Consider the following 17515-nt stretch of genomic DNA (forward strand, 5'->3'; position numbering starts at 1 on the left):
TGTAAATAGCTCAGGAATTCATTTAAAAATAAAATGTGACTTCCAAATCTTTATTTGGCAATTCTGCTTCTGCAGGTGTACTATCTATGTGATCAATTAAAGAACTGGCCTTGGGAGCTGATTCGGGTATAGTAGGGAGCTTTAAGCCTACCACTGTGATGTAATAGATTAAGTAGTCTACATTGTGTTTTATTTCTTTGAATAGGACACTGGTTATTAGGCTTGAGCATATATCAGAATCACCTAGATGGCATGTTAAAACACAAATTGCTGGACCCTACTTCAAAGTTTCTGATCCAATGGAACTGTAGTACACCCCAGACTTTGTATTAACAAGTTCCAGGTGATGCTGATGCCACTGGTCTAGGGACCACACTTTGAGAACTACTGATATAGACAGACAATAAATACATATGACAAAACCACCCAAACAACCTTGAAAACATGAATGGGGAAGAGTAAATCTCTCTCAATCCAGGACCTGAATTCCGCCCCTCAGAGACAATAGCCAATGTCAGTTGCTTAGGTATTCTTTCAGAAATGTTTTTGCATTTACATATCTATGTGCATATTTACTATATAAAATATATACCAGCAGTGGAGGACCTCACTGAACATAGCATATAATCAAGTTTTTGATCTTTACCAATCAAAGTGAAAAATGGTATCTCATCTTTTCCCCCTCATATTAGAAGAGTAGGTAAGCATCTTTTCATGTTTAAAAGCCACTTTTGGCCAGCCGTTGTAGCTCACTCCTGTAATCCCAGCACTTTGGCAGGCGAAGCCAGGCAGATGACCTGAGGTCCAGGGTTCAAGACCAGCCTGGCCAACATGGCGAATCCCCATCTATACTAAAGATATAAAAATTAGCCGGGCATGGTGGCAGGTGCCTGTAATCCCAGCTACTCAGGAGGCTGAGGCAGGAGCATCACTTGAATCCAGGAGGCGGAGGTTGTGGTGAGCTGAGATCGCGCCACTGGACTCCAGCCTGGGTGAGAGAGCAAGACTCCATCTCAAAAAAAAAAAAAAAAAAAGCCACTTATGATGAGGTCCAACTTATCTTGTTTTCTTTTGTTGTGTTTCTGGTATCATATCTTATAATCCACCACCAAATCTAGTAATCAAGATTTACTCCTATATTTTTTTCAAAGAGTTTCATAGTTTTTCCACTTATATGTGAGTGGTGACTTCATTTTTTTTGTGTGTATATCCAGTTGTCCCAGCACCATTTGTTAAAAAAGACTATTCTTTCCCCATCGAATGGTCTTGGCATTGTCAAAAATTAATTGACCAAAAATGTGTGAGAGTTTATCTTTAGACTATCGATTTTATTCCCTGATTTATCCTTACACAATACCACATTTAATTATTGCTTTGTAGTAAGTTTTGAAATGGGAAAGAGTGAGTCCTTCAACCATATTCTTCTAAGATTGTTTTGGCTATTCTGAGTTCCTTGAATTTAAATATGAGTTTTAGGATCATCTTCTGAATTTCTGCAATGAAGTTATCTGGGTTCTAATAGGGATTACACTGAATCTGCAGATCAGTTTGGGGAATACTGCCATCTGAACAATATTAAGTTTTCAAGTCGTGTGGGATGTCCTTTCATTTATTTAGATATTTAATTTTTTCAACAATGCTTTCTCAACAATGTAAAAATTCTGTACATCTTTTGTTAAGTTTATTCCTCAGTACTTTATTCTTTTTGATGCTGCTATAACCAGAATTGTATTCTTGATTTGATTTTGTGGTAGTTAATTGCAAATGTATAAAAAATAATTCATTTTTACATATTGATAATTTTTTATCAAGATATCATCTGCCAATAGAGATAGTTTTACTTGTTGCTTTCCAGCCTACATGCCTTTTATACCATTTTGTTTGTTTTCTGTTCTGTCTTATTGCCATGGATAGAACTTCCAGCACAATGATGAATATAAGTGGCAAGTGTGGATGCCCTTGTCCTGTTCCTGCGTGTTAGGAGGAAGGCATCAGTCTTTCATCATTAACTATCATATTAGTATGAATTTTTCATAGATACTTTTTTCAGGCTGAGGAAATTTCTTGCTCATTTCTTTAGGAAAAATAATTATAGGGTAGAGTGGGAAGATAAGTTTACCCCCATTTTACAGAGGAAAATAAAAGTTTCTAAAAGTCAGATGCCTTGGAATTTCACTCCTAAGTATAAGGGAAATGAAAACATGTGCACACAAAAGCTTGTATATGGATGTTCATGGCAGTATTCCTCATGGCCAAACAGTAGAAACCACCCAAATGTCCATCAACTGATAACTGGATACACAGAAAGTGGTAAATCAATGCAATAGAATATTACTCAGCCCAAAAAGCAGTGAAGTACTGACACATGCCACAACACAAAGGAACCTTGAAAACATTATGCTAGGTAAAAGAAGCCTGTTACAAAAGGCCACAGATTGGATGATTCCATTTATATGAAATTTCCAGGATAGGCAATCCATAGAGACAGCATATGCGTGGTTTCCAGGGGCTGGGGGAAGAAGGGAGTGGGTACTCCTCATACTGCTACTCCCTCCTCATACTGCTACTGGGTATTAGGTTTCTTTTAGAGATTATAAAAATGTTCTAGGATAGTAGTGATTGCACATCTCTTTGGATATACTAAAACTCACAAATTTTGTATTTTAAAAGGGTGAACTTTATAGTATATAAACTATATCTCAATAAAGTTGTTATTAAAATAAGAAAGGTTAAGTGATTTGCCTAACATCACTTAGCAAGTAAGCAGTGGAGGTGGGTTTCATCCAGGGAGATCTTCTACCTTCATATTCAAAAGTCTTCCTATGACAGCATGCTACTTGTTTCAGTGCAAATGTTTTGTTCTCCAATGTATTTATTGAGCTTCTCTGAGACTGAAAGAGTAAGCATACCCAAGAGTAACATACTAGAAAGCTTCAATCCCAAATGATGTTCCATTGTCTCATGAATAGAAGTTACGGGCTACAAAAGTCCATGAAGTTTGCCCCAAGTCCACTAAACTATCAATTCAAAAATGAGAAATTACTAATTTATATACATAATTAAATTCATTTTACTTCAACAAAAGATTTCATTCTGATTCACTCTAGGACTCACCTTATTATTTAAACATATTTTAATCCAGTTAAGTTATTGAAAATATAATAAAATTACATACCCTTGGCTAAAAAACAAACTAGGGCTCTTGTGTTACCTCTCCAAATCCAGATCTCTCAAGTGGGAGGGACAATTCTCATTTGTGAAAGCTGACCTAGCAGTTAGGACACCTCCCCAGAGTGAGGTGTAAGCACTCACTGAGCAAAGGGGACTGTTTTACACCACCACTTGTAGAGGTAAGACTAGGCACATCTCACTGCAAAGTTTTAGAATTAGCAGTAAAAGGACTTAAGGTAGTCATTTGAACCCACTGGAATTGTAAATGAATGTGGGAGTGCATTTTCTTCCTGAGAGGTCCTATATTTAAAAGATTTTTGAATGCACAGAAACTAACTGTAAATTCTGGTGATATAATAAAAGACCTGCTTTGCTTATTAAAGCAACTGTACTAAAGCAACTGTGAGGAATGCCTTCGTTAGGAAACAGCTGAGGGTTATTCCAAGTTGGTTTTATGCCAAGCCTTCTGCAGAAACCTGAATGTGCTGATTTACTGTTGTAATACCATGGTAGGTTTTCATTATCTTTGATATGCCCATTATGGAGAACACTAAAAATACATTTCCATATCAAGATAAAATAATTTGAAAAGGGGATATGTTTTCCTGTAGTACCGAGTAACCAAATGTAAGCAGCTAGTACTGGTTTCACTGCAGAAAGCAATTTAGCCTTGTTTTAAGACATTATTTTACCTTCTTACCTAACCATATCCAATAGATTCCAAAAGATGAATAAAACACACACCACATATTTCCCTTGGACTTCCTCTTGACTGGTGATCACCACAAAAAGGATGATTATTCTCTCTGTGAGCTAACAAAGAAACAGCAAAGTCAGAAATTAGGATCATCTGTTAGGCTATGTAGGTAATTTTCTAATTTTAAAAACCAGATCTCCTTTCAAAAGTATACTTTAGCTGGAAATATGTATACTAAATTGTTAACAATGCCTCCCTCTGAGAGAGTAGGGTTATGGCTGAATTTCAGTTCCTCATTTGTCTGTATTTTACAAATAATATATAATGAATGAAAAAATGACATATATTTTATGTGAATCAGGATATTTCCTTTCTTCTTGCCACATGCATGTGTTTCTATTCACTTTGACAAGGCTTTATTGAGTGTCCACTGTGTGTCAGATGCCAAAATGAAAACACAGTCTTTGCTCCAGAGGGGGTAGCAGTGGTGGGAGAACTGAACAATAGCACAGTGTGTGCTAGATATGGGAGCACAGGTGAGCAAGATACTTTCTGCCTAGAGAAACAATGCAAAGAGATTAATGAAGACAGGCTACATTTCTTTTCATCCAAGTTGGATCTTGAAAAATGAGTAAGAGTTTGTCAGGTAGACTGGATATGAGAGAGGGCATCCTAGGCAAAGGCAGTAGCCTGAGCAAAGAGGCATAGGTGTGAAAATGTAGGGTGCCCAGGGGAGTAATGTGAACCACTGGGGGGCTAGAGGGGAGGGTGCATACAAGGGAATAAAAGGAGATGAAATTGAAAACATGTTTGGAGCTGGGTTATGAAGGGTTTTGAATGACAGGCTGAGAAATTTCAATTCCATCCAATAGAGAAACTATTGTAGCTTTTTTTTTTTTTTCTTTTTTTTTTTTTCAGTAGGGGAGTAATATAATCCTAACCCTTATAAGCTAGTGGAAAATGAAAAGAATTCAATATATTCCAAGTCAGCATTTACAGATCATTGAGACTTCACACATTTTTGGCTTTGCCCCAATTACTAGCCTCAGAAAATAAAAAAATACATTCCTTTTTCCCAACCTAAATATAAAGTGCCTTCTTACATTATATTAATATATCCTGTACATTTTGTATTTTGTGTGTTTTTAATAGAATGTTTTACTTGCTCTTAATGGTCAAAGGAAAATATACTTAAGATTGAAGAGTCAAATTCGCAGTAAAGAGGGGAATGATTTATATTTTTCTTTATTTTTAAAGTGGATCAAGGAGAAAAGACTGGGATAACCTGTGACTTAGCATTTATAGGCTGCTAGTCCTGGAAAATCACCTAGTGCATAGAAATCCAAGATTTGCCAACAGCGGGCCACATGATCAGAAATCCATGTGTATAAGCTATATCAGCATGTTTATGACATGACTACAGTGGTGAGTCAAGAGGGTCTATGCTTGGCTAAGGGAAATTAGATATGATTCAAACCTTAGTCAAACTATGGAAGCCATCTACATAGCTGTTTTTTTCTTTTTTCATCCTTTCTTTATAATATAATACTCTATTGATTTAGTTTCTATAATAAATTCTACTGAACTGCAATTATAATTACTGAACAATCCAACCTTGATGTCATGACACCTCTCAGCCTTCAGATACACAATCATAGCAGCAAACAAGTTCTTAGGCTCTACCTCTCTTATATTTGATCAGTGCTTGGTAATTAGGAAAACCTAGTTTTTGCTAGAAATCTCAGGAGATACACATACATGAATGGATACATGAATAAAATACAGATTTCTAATTACATGGCTGACTACTGAAAAATCTTAGACACCTCTCAATAAGATGATCTCTAGGGTCTCCTCTAAATAAAACATTCTGATACTAGCCAGCCCCACCTTTTTAGAAGTAAGGAATATGGGAACAGACCTGGAAACATATATATATATATCTGAAGTCTCCTGGTTTCCAGAGTTGTAAGCTATCCGTGATGTCAGGTCACCCCTTAATTGAAGAGGACAGAGGGGAAAATCTCCTAAAAGGGAGAGACTGGAGCTGCATGATGAAACTCACCCTATTGAAAATCATCACTTCACTGTGGCAAGGTAGCAATAAAATCCCAGCTGCACAGAAAGCAGCAACAGGATGGCCCCCCCAAACCAAACCACAACACACATACACACACAAATGAAGACTCCTTCTATATTCGGTGTCAATGTAATTAGTTAACAAATCATCTGATGGTTATTTAACTCTAACTTGACCATTCAATGGCAATACAATGGGGAAATTTAGGCAGAGATGTTCTTAAATTGAAATAAAGCTTTTATTGTTTAGTTTGTGCCAGGTTCCAAATATACACCATCTCACTTTATCTCCATAATGACCCTAAGAAGTAGGTACTATTATTGTTATATGCATTTTACAAAAGACATGCATTTTACCAACTGCAAGTGACTTACTTACAAGTCTAGAATCAACATCTAGACAATACAACTTCATATTCCTGAAATACTAAGACTCTTTCACCATTGTTACTTGATATGAGTTACTCCATCACCTAGTATCCAAGTTATCGCCTATTCTTTAAAAAAGCTTCTCCTTAAAAATTAAGCCTTAAAACAAGAGCCTCCTTGATTTTCTTAACACCAAAACAATTTTGAAGAAAAGGCTTTTAAAATTTATCAGTCTTCTTTAATATGACCATTTGGCCAGTTATTTAGAGCTTGACACTTGGAAGAATTTAGCCTTTTGTAATTTTTAACAAATCCTATGAAAATATGACTAATTACTAGAGAATGATCTCGTTTAGTACAACTCAAATAGGTAGAGTAAAAGGTATAGTAAATATCCTACAACTTGGGTTAAATTAAACATGGTGATAATGTCATCTACTCAAAAGTGTGATAACTATGTAATAAAAATGCTGGGCATTTTAAAGTTCTATTTGGGAATCCTCAACTCTAGGTTGAGCAATAATGGAAACTAAGTTGTTACTTTACAAATGGCAGGTAGCACTTGATTTATAAGCTATGGGAGGGTAAAATGATACTTCAACTACTGGGAGAATTTCGAGAATCTTAAAATTAGTTTTAGTCTCAAAGACCACTATTTTACTCAAATGAAAATCTAAACTCTCAATCCTCTGAACTTTTCTGAGAACTTCAGAAATCTATCTTTATATATTCAAAAACTACCAATTACATTCTTCTGTAGGACAAATGCATTTAAATCATTGTATTTGTTTCTTTATTTATTCATCATTCAATAGATAATTATTGAGTGCACTGTTCTGCGTCCAAGGGGATACAGCTGTGAACAAGACCAAGCCCCTGCCTTCATGGTATTTATATTATACTTGGAGAAACACTAAACAAATGTAGCATAATAGTTGAGAGCTCAAGAGCCAAATAGCTTAAATGTCTGCTATAATATTCAAAACCTATGTGACCTTGCATAATTTACTTCTGTGTTAAGTAATTATAGTAGAGATAATAATTACCATCTGTTGTTACATAGTAATTATTATATACAGGAAAAGGTTGTTGTAAAGATTAAATAAGTTAATACATGTAAAGAACTAAGAAAAGTGTTTGACACACATAAAAGCCCAAATAAATGTAAGCTATGATTAGGAAAATGAATATTTAAATATACTTTAATGTAGTGATTTACAGTGTATTTACAGGAAAACATTTTTCTATGTAGATAATGACTGTGAATTTAAAAAATTCAATCTCAGCATCTGTAAAATTATGCTAGGAATATAGCTTTGTACTTATCACACTGAAGAACTACATGGATCAAATGTGAAAAACAGAGGAAAAATCTAAAATCTTACCTACAGAGTGAATTGGACATGTAATTCACTCTCAGGAGGCTTCCAAATTTGGAGAATGTTACAACTCAACACTATCTTTGGTAGTTTCTTCTCTAACAATATAAGCCTATTCCAAGCTCAAAACTGGTGAGAAAAATCTATGTGATTTTAAAGGAAAGTCAGATTATTTAGTCTAGCAACACAAATAAGCACCTGCTTCACAGCTAAAAAGAAATTAGGGTAAAATCTGGCTTTTTGCCTAAAAGGGTTAAAGATACTTTCCTTTGGGAATTCCTTCATATTTGTTCTCTTAAGAGTATGTGACTGTGAAATCTTTAGAGGGATTTTTGACAAACAGATCCCTGCTTGCCCTGATCAGAAATAGAAGTGTTACTGGCAAATACAGAAACAGTTTATGTGATTTGGGCTCATAAATGGAATCTCTGTAAGCACAATAATTTAGGAGTATTCGTTTTTAGTGTTTTGGTTAAGAAATTTTAAAAATTGAGTAAAAATGTGTAAAATTAATACTGCAGGAGTGTTTATTATGACACAGAGGGAAGGATGTGTAATTGAATCATTTTAATTCAATTATAAATGAAATATTTGCATGTAAAGCATTTCTCAAAAAGTGATGGAGTAATCCATTAAGGGTTTCCTATAGGGGATATCAGTCTAATGTTATGACACAAAGGTTAGTGTTGGCTATTTTCCCCTCTTCTTGAGTTGAAACATCCTAAAGCAGTATAAATAAAAATCTCCTTCTCAGGCTTCTGTACAAGCAAACTGAACAAAGCCCCTCAAAATCAACATTTCAGGGTTGATAGTGATTCTGTACTATAAAAGTCAAGTTGTTTTGATTAAGTTTACTGAAATCAACTACTTTTCCAATTCAGTATTTTTTACTAAGCTAATAAAGTATGCAAGCTAATTTGGGAGGAGGGGATTGGAGAACGGAGATACCTAGTTTTCATTTATATTATAATTTCCTTTATGCTTCATTTTTAAAAGTAAGTATCAAAGTTTACTATATTTTCTTATATGATTTTTATTGTCATGTAATTATTTCAAAAATTGGAAGTCTATAAATAGCTACACTATGGGTTTGCCCTTTTTCCCTAAGTGTATAAAAAAATAAAATATATGTCAGTTAAGTGATTATTGTCTTTTGGTCAATCGTTTTTTTCCTTTCCTTTCGTATGTAATTTTAGAAATTCGTAACGGTTTTTCCCTAGATGTCAAAATAAAGATGTGCATGTAAAACATTTTAAAATGCACAGGGCAAACCGAATCCAGCAGCACATCAAAAAGCTTATCCACCATGATCACGTGGGCTTCATCCCTGGGATGCAAGGCTGGTTCAACATATGCAAATCAATAAATGGAATCCATCATATAAACAGAACCAAGGACAAAAACCACATGATTATCTCAATAGATGCAGAAAAGGCCATTGACAAAATTCAACAGCCCTTCATGCTAAAAACTCTCCATAAGCTAGATATTGATGTATCTCAAAATACTAAGACGTATCTCAAAATAATAAGAGCTATTTATGACAAACCCACAGCCAATATCATACTGAATGGGCAAAAACTGGAAGCATTCCCTTGGAAAACTGGCACAAGACAGGGATGCCCTCTCTCATCACTCCTATTCAACACAGTGTTGGAAGTTCTGGCCAGGGCAATCAGGCAGGAGAAAGAAATAAAGGGTATTCAATTAGGAAAAGAGAAAGTCAAATTGTCCCTGTTTGCAGATGACATGATTGTATATTTAGAAAACCCCATTGTCTCAGCCCAAAATCTCCTTAAGCTGATAAGCAACTTCAGCAAAGTCTCAGGATACAAAATAAATGTGCAAAAATCACAAGCAGTCCTATACACCAATAACAGACAAACAGAGCCAAATCATGAGTGAAATCCCATTCACAATTGCTTCAAAGAGAAAAAATACCTAGGAATCCAACTTACAAGGGATGTGAAGGACCTCTTCAAGGAGGACTACAAACCACTGCTCAATGAAATAAAAGAGGACACAAACAAATGAAAGAACATTCCATGCTCATGGATAGGAAGAATCATGAAAATGATTCATGAAAAATCATGAAAATGGCCATACTGCCCAAGGTAATTTATAGATTCAATGCCATCACCATCAAGCTACCAATGATTTCTTCACAGAATTGGAAAAAACTACTTTAAAGTTCACATGGGACCAAAAAAGAGCCCACATTACCAAGACAATCCTAAGCCAAAAGAACAAAGCTGGAGGCATCATGCTACCTGACTTCAAACTATACTACAAGGCTACAGTAACCAAAACAGCATGGTTGGTACCAAAACAGAGATACAGACAAATGGAACAGAACAGAGCCCTCAGAAATAATACCACACATCTACAACCATCTGATCTTTGATAAGCCTGACAAAAACAAGAAATTGGGAAAGGATTCCCTATTTAATAAATGGTGCTGGGTAAACTGGCTAGCCATATGTAGAAAGCTGAAACTGGATCCCTTCCTTACACCTTATACAAAAATTAATTCAAGATGGATTAAAGACTTAAATGTTACACCTAAAACCATAAAAACCCTAGAAGAACACCTAGGCAATACCACTCAGGACATAGGCATGGGCAAGGACTTCATGACTAAAACACCAAAAGCAATGGCAACAAAAGCCAAAATTGACAAATGAGATCTAATTAAACTAAAGAGCTTCTCTACAGCAAAAGAAACTACCATCAGAGTGAACAGGCAACCTACAGAATGGGAGAAAATTTTTACAATCTACGCATCTGACAAAGGGCCAATATCCAGAACCTACAAAGAACAAATTTACAAGAAAAAAATCAAACAACCCCATCGAAAAGTGGCCGAAGGATATGAATGGACACTTCTCAAAAGAACACATTTATGTAGCCAAAAGACACATGAAAAAATGCTCATCATCACTGGCCATCAGAGAAATGAAAATCAAAACCACAATGAGATGCCATCTCACACCAGTTAGAATGGCAATCATTAAAGTCAGGAAACAACAGGTGCTGGAGAGGATGTGGAGAAATAGGAACACTTTTACACTGTTGGTAGGACTGTAAACTAGTTCAACCATTGTGGAAGACAGTGTGGTGATTCTTCAAGGATCTAGAACTAGAAATACCACTTGACGCAGCAATCCCATTACTGGGTATATATCCAAAGGATTATAAATCATGCTGCTATAAAGACACATGCACACGTATGTTTGTTGAGGCACTATTCACAATAGCAAAGACTTGGAACCAACCCAAATGCCCATCAATGACAGACTGGATTAAGAAAATGTGGCACATACACACCATGGAATACTATGCAGCCATAAAAAAGGATGAGTTCATGTCCTTTGTAGGGACATGGATGAAGCTGTAAACGCTCATTCTAAGCGAACTATTGCAAGGATAGAAAACTGAACACCGCATGTTCTCACTCATAGGTGAGAAGTGAACAATGAGATCGCTTGAACACAGGATGGGGAACATCACACACCGGGGCCTGTTGTGGGGTGCGGGGAGTGGGGAGGAATAGCATTAGTAGATATACCTAATGTAAACGACGAGTTAATGGATGCAGCACACCAACATGGCACATGTATACATATGTAACAAAACTGCACATTGTGCACATGTACCCTAGAACTTAAGGTATAATAAAAAAAAATAAAAAAATAAAAAAATAAATGCACAGGAAACAAAAGCACAAGAAACAGAAACACAGTATAAAAACAAACCTATCCCCTGTGGACACACCACCACTACTTGATACCTGTAATGCTAATTGCTCAACTAGGTAATCAGTTCCTACTGTTGGTTGGAATTATTTCTCTAGATATTTTGGAGGACTAGTTCCCCCCAAGAAGAATTCAGTTGTCACTTAACAATCTTTTTTTTTCTTTTTTTTGGGACGGAGTCTTGCTCTGCAGCCCAGGCTGGAGTGCAGTGGCACGATCTCGGCTCAATGCAACTTCCGCCTCCAGGGTTCAAGCAATTCTCCTGCCTCAGCCTCCCCAGTAGCTGGGATTACAGGCGCGCACCACCATGTCCAGCTAATATTTTTTGTATTTTTAGTAGAGATGGGGTTTCACCATGTCGGCCAGGATGATCTCAATCTCTTGACCTCGTGATCCAACTGCCTCGGCCTCCCAAAGTGCTGGGATTACAGACTTGAGCCACTGCGCCCGGCCCACTTAACAATCTCTTGATGGTAATATCAAAATCACATGACAACTGTATAGACATGGTTTTTCAGCTTACTTAAAAGCAGCCACTCTCTTAACTACAGTTTCTTCATTTAAAAATGGGGAAACAGGAAAACCAAGAATGATTACACAATCTGAGAGTTTTGTTTCATTATTTTAAAGCAGGGGCCTCAGTGCCATCCCATAATGAGGGAATTCTAATTGTCTGCATAACTCTAATATAAGAAGGAGGTAGAAAATGAAACTTTGGGCACAATGGCATGTTTCTGAACCTTTATCCAACACCATTTCCATTGTGGGAACCACAAAAAGGATGATAAATTATTAATAAAAGAAATAGGGGCCAAATAAAATCTCAAAGGAGATAAAAAGAGGAAGCCAAACAACCACAACAAAAATTGATAATACTCAGGATGAGAATAATTTTCTTCCCTAACACAGTGATCTCTGACTTATCTCTCCCAGTAACTGAAGACTTAAAAATCATTTGCACTCTGCTAACATCAGACTTTGCAAACTCGCCTTTGAATAAAAGGTGTCAATTTATATTTGCCACTATGTTTGAATTGCCAAACCAAGATTTGGTTCTTTGGTTACAGTTATATTTCTATAAGCCCTTAAAGTTTTAATTAGCAGTGATTAAAATCAGGTGTATATTCTGGAATTCCTGGAACTCCAAGAAATCAGATTTCTAAGTTATATAATAATTTCTATTACTAAACAAGTCTAATTTTGTAAAGTACATATGTGCACATTTTCTAGGCACATTCAAGCTGCTCAGTGAGTTTTCTTCCTTACAAAATTATCTATTCCCTCTAGGTGCATTCTCTACACCGGCAATAACTAAAATAACACTACTCTTAATTTTGAAAATGTTTACCATGAAACTAGTAGTAGCCACTTAGCCTAAAAAGGTAAAAAGTCCTTTAAAAAAATACCAATAGAAAACATAACTGAGATTTTAGATGAATTTAGTCATACTCCAAGCAAAATCATTCCAGATGATAGAATACAACTTTTATTTAATGTTAGTTGTTAATTTTATTTTCCAAGATTAGCATTATGGGATGCTGGTACTATATGTATTTTGGTTGTTTCGAAGTACACCACATTGTAAATAAGTAATAAACACCAATAAATCATGCTCCCAGATACTATGTTGCTGTTGGGACAGATCTGTATCCCCGTTGATTTTGTACGGAACTATGTTAAAGGGAATTCCATCTAGGTCTTAGCTAATTAACTGACTACTATGTTATTAGTTTATACACCATTACCCTAATTTTTATTTTACATTTGATATTTCAACATTTTTTAATGTCTTTATCCTGATGGATACTATTTCTCTACACTTATTTAATAAGTAAAATTTAAAATATTCCATAAACTTGTAATGCTCAGTTGTTAAAAGCCTCCTTAGGATTACACTATTTATATCTTTTAAGCTTTCATGATATTTTAGACAAATTTTAATAAAAGGATCTATGCCACTCTTTCATTTAACAAAAATTTAAAGTGTACATTTACATTCTAAGCACTTTGCTAGGTGCTGGCAACACAATAAAATTCTGACATATTTTAATTAGTTTTACAATGTGAAATTGTCAAAATGATCAATTTTTCAAATTTATTTTGAGGATACCTAAAATTATACTCATGTAGATACCTATTTCTGTAGACTTTAAACTCATGTTCTTATAGTTGCCTGACCTTTACCGTCCCATAAGAAAGGGACAACTATATGAACTATATAAAATCTACAGAAAATATTTATTTATTTATTTATTTTTTTTTTGCCTTTATCCAGCAATGATTTTCTACATGGAATCACTACTAGTAAATTTCCCATCTTCCTTCAACCTGCCTTTACAAAGAACATGGTAATCTAGGGCTAGAGGCATGGAAGAGGGAACAAAGAATAGTTAAGAAAATAGTAGTAATAGCTACCAAGTATTGTATTCTTAACTAAGTACCAGGAACTTATCCATTTTCTCAGTTACTTCATAAGATACATGTTATTTTCATATCACATGAGAAAATGAAGTTCAGAATGATTAAATGACTTGTTTAAAGGTATACAACTAGTGCAAAGAAGAACTGGGATTTGAATCCAAGTCTGTGTGTTCCCCAAGTCTACGCTTAGATGCTGTATTAGATAAATACAAATTATCTCCCCTTTCCATTGATGTTTAGTAAAAAAGAGGGAATGAGCAAGAATGGCCTAGGAGTACTCTATTCTCTGGATGTAGATGAAGGAAGCTTTTTGTTTTTTAATCATCTACTGTGTGCCAGGTATTATTTGTGGTGTCCTTTCCCTCAACAGCCCAATGGTTGTGGGTGGTATGATCCCATAGTGGTAAGCAGAAAAGCCAGGCCTCAAACCCAAGTCTCCAATCCTATGCCTTATCATTGTCTTCTACTACCCCAGGCAGTGATATGGTGAGAGTAGCAAGTGGCTATGAAATCTCCTTCCAGGATAGGACCAATGCAGTGCTGCAAGATCAGCAAGCATCACTGCCCTGAATGTTTCCAACTGGTTGTTCTAATTGTGCAGTTTTAGAATAAGGTTGTCCTTCCATGAAAGTAATTCTCCTTATCGGTGACCTAAGACAAGGGTTGGCTTTCTACCTGCCAAAAAGTCAGGAGAAGCTGTACATAGAAAAAATGTAAATATGAAACAGATTCTATAATAATAATGTGATTCAAACCTACCTGCAAAAACCTTGGGAGAAGATGGTTTGACTCAATGCCAACATATATGTGCAGCAATTCCAGGAGAGAAACAGACTGGCAAAGTCGCATCACAAGTCCAATAGCATAAAAAGTGTCAACCATTGAATCTGTGTCCCATGGGTTAAAAATGCAGATATAGTAAGTAAAAACTGGATTATAACCCAAATTTATGCAGCACTTTGAAATCAAATGGAGAGTATTCACTTCCTTTTTCATTGTATATGTGAAAAATTCCTTAAGTAGCTACTAAATTATTAAGAATACAATGCAAACAAAAAGAGCACCCCATACTGTAGTGTATTTTAATTGCTTCTGTTACAAAAGAAGTAGAAACTTGAGAAAGATTTCATGGGCAAACGTACATGTAGCATTTATTCCCCACTTCTAAGATTATAAAGCAATTCCCACATAAGAGTAACCTCCTAGAATCTAGACCACCTCAAGTGTAGATAGAAGCAAACTTGTTAAAGACACTGTGCTCACAGTTCCTCCACTGACAAGGAAATGACAAAAATGAGAAAAAATATGATTTCACAGAAACTTTATGGAAATGACGCTAATCATGCCATGATATCAAATAACATATGTATCTAGGATTTTGTTTCTATACATATTTGGTTAGTGCTTTTCTGGATTTTGTTAAACACTGGAACTTGGGCCTCCGATCAGGACTTTTGGGGTCTGCATTGCAGAGGGTTCAAATGAAATGCTGTGCACTTAGAGGGAGCTGAAATGGAAGGGAAACAAATGTTCCTCTACATAGGATAAATGTGTTGCTTTAAGTTTTAAAATGAAATCCTGCCATGTTTAGAAACTTGTAGGGAAGATTTTGCTCTCTTTACTGCCCAGTGGTAATTCACACATTGATAATTTATTAAGCACTAAGGATTTCTCTTCTCAGCAGCCCCACGAGATGGACACTATTATCATCATCCCCATTTCAGAGGTGGTTCCTGAAGCACACAGTCCATGCTCTTATCCACTGCCCTGCATTCACTGTACCAAAGCATTATGAATTACACAGCTCTGTGAAGGAAGAAGGTAGCAGGTATAACACGTTCTGGGTTTCAGGTTTCTGTTGAGCTACTTACGTAATTTATACATTGATTCAAAAATTGTACTGAATCCACACTTGGTTGTTTTCAGTCCGTCTCCTGAATGAATCAGTTGTGTTTCTTTAATAATAAGTAGCTTCTACAATTATAATGGCAGGGTAATAATTGAGAAAGAAATGCGCCGAGCCAGGCACGGTGGCTCACACCCATAATCCCAGCACTCTGGGAGGCCGAGGTGGGCGGATCACCTGAGGTCAGGAGTTCAATACCAGCTTGGCTAACGTGGTGAAACCCCGTGTCTACTGAAAATACAAAAATTAGCCGGGCATGGTGGCGGGCACCTGTAATCCCAGCTACTCAGAAAACTGAAGCAGGAGAATTACTTGAACCTGGGAGACAGGTTGCAGTGAGGTGACATCATACCATTGCACTCCAGCCTGGATGACAAGAGGGAAACTCCATCTCAAAAAAAAAAAAAAAAAAAGGAAAGAAAAGAAAAAGAAATACTCGCTGAGGCAACTTTTCTCACTGGAAAGACTAGGCAGCATAAGAGAGTCCATGGCTTGTGTGGCAAATGACATGTCACATGCCTACACCGCCTCAGCAAACCTCAAAGGGCCAGAAGTGATGGCTTTTTAATAAAAATATAAAAGAAGTTTTAATAAAAATATAAAAGAAGTTTTCCCATCACCTGTGTTTTCCTCTGCTTGAAAACTCTCAACATTTGTAGTTGAAACTCAAGCTTTAGGTTATATCTTTGGAGGGCCTTAACAAAGGTGAGAACATATCTGGAGATTTTCAGTAAGAAAAAGTAACATAAAATATCTATGGGACCTTGCAAGTAGAATAACTTCTTATGATACACACGTCTGAAATGATGAGCACAGCATGACTTTTCCCAGCTACATTCTAAACATTTGTTTTTAGCTGAAGCCAGCAGTTGCTTAGATTGTCAAGTCACTCAACAGTTGTAAACTGTGATGACACTTACCCATGTGCGGATGGAACATAAAGAGAATGTTATTTTGATAGTCATTTAGTCACCCAACAGTGACTTTACTTTTCAGGAAACTAGAGGAAGTTTATGACTTGAACCATTAATGCTGACTACTATTTAAGTGGTACACATCTACAGAGTGTGTCATTTACATATTACTTCTTCAAGGGACCAAATAGAGGCCTGGGGAATATAAAATTTGTATTTCACTTACTAGTAGTCTCCAGTTACCTCAAACCTGGGGAATAATACAAACACTGGAAGAATTTGATTCATTCCTGATTTCTCTGCATAAAATGTTACGCTGAGATTTCCTCAAAACACAAGAAATCTGCTAAGGTTTGGTGCAGAATGGAAAAGGAACAATGAAATGATACCACCCCAGTGCCATCCATCTCTGTTTTCAGGCAAACTGCCTACTCAGAGGGAAGCCAAATCCCTTTCCCTTACTTATCCCACCTTCCCCTTCTCCAAGAAGGTTTTGCAATAAACATGGTTGCTGAAAAATACAAATTTTAGAGAAGGATATTAGGTTGAGATGTATAGAAATTTAAGCAGGATGAGGCGAAAACAAGGATTAAAAGTTAAAAATAAAAAAACTGTTTTGGAGTTTTACCTTTTCCAAATGAAAAGAATCTGACTGTCATATTTGTAAATATCCAAGAGTGGCCACAGAACTGGATTAAGTAATAGATGAAAAGATAGGCATTCTTCCTATACCTAGAAATACAGGAAAATACCATTAAACACTTCTTTCATAATCATCCTTTCATACTGTACACATGTCCTTTAATGTACTGGCCAACCTGAGA

The 17515-nt window shown here is 36.0% G+C and overlaps 1 protein-coding gene across 4 annotated transcripts in view; it reads right to left on the reverse strand.

The window, feature by feature from the left end:
• The window catches only part of LOC105465885 (3-hydroxyacyl-CoA dehydratase 4), a 28178-nt gene that overhangs the window by 8484 nt on the left and 2179 nt on the right, over positions 1-17515 (reverse strand). For all 4 annotated transcript variants that reach the window (XM_011714541.3, XM_024787927.2, XM_011714540.3 and 1 more), the window contains exons 2-4: positions 17320-17423; positions 14631-14758; positions 3872-3984 (exon numbers count right to left, since the gene is read on the reverse strand). In XM_011714541.3, coding sequence (XP_011712843.1) covers positions 3872-3984; positions 14631-14758; positions 17320-17423 — 345 coding nt within the window. The remainder of the gene's footprint in view (positions 1-3871; positions 3985-14630; positions 14759-17319; positions 17424-17515) is intronic.

This window comes from Macaca nemestrina, chromosome 14, assembly GCF_043159975.1.
Source record: "Macaca nemestrina isolate mMacNem1 chromosome 14, mMacNem.hap1, whole genome shotgun sequence".
NCBI lineage: Eukaryota > Metazoa > Chordata > Mammalia > Primates > Cercopithecidae > Macaca > Macaca nemestrina.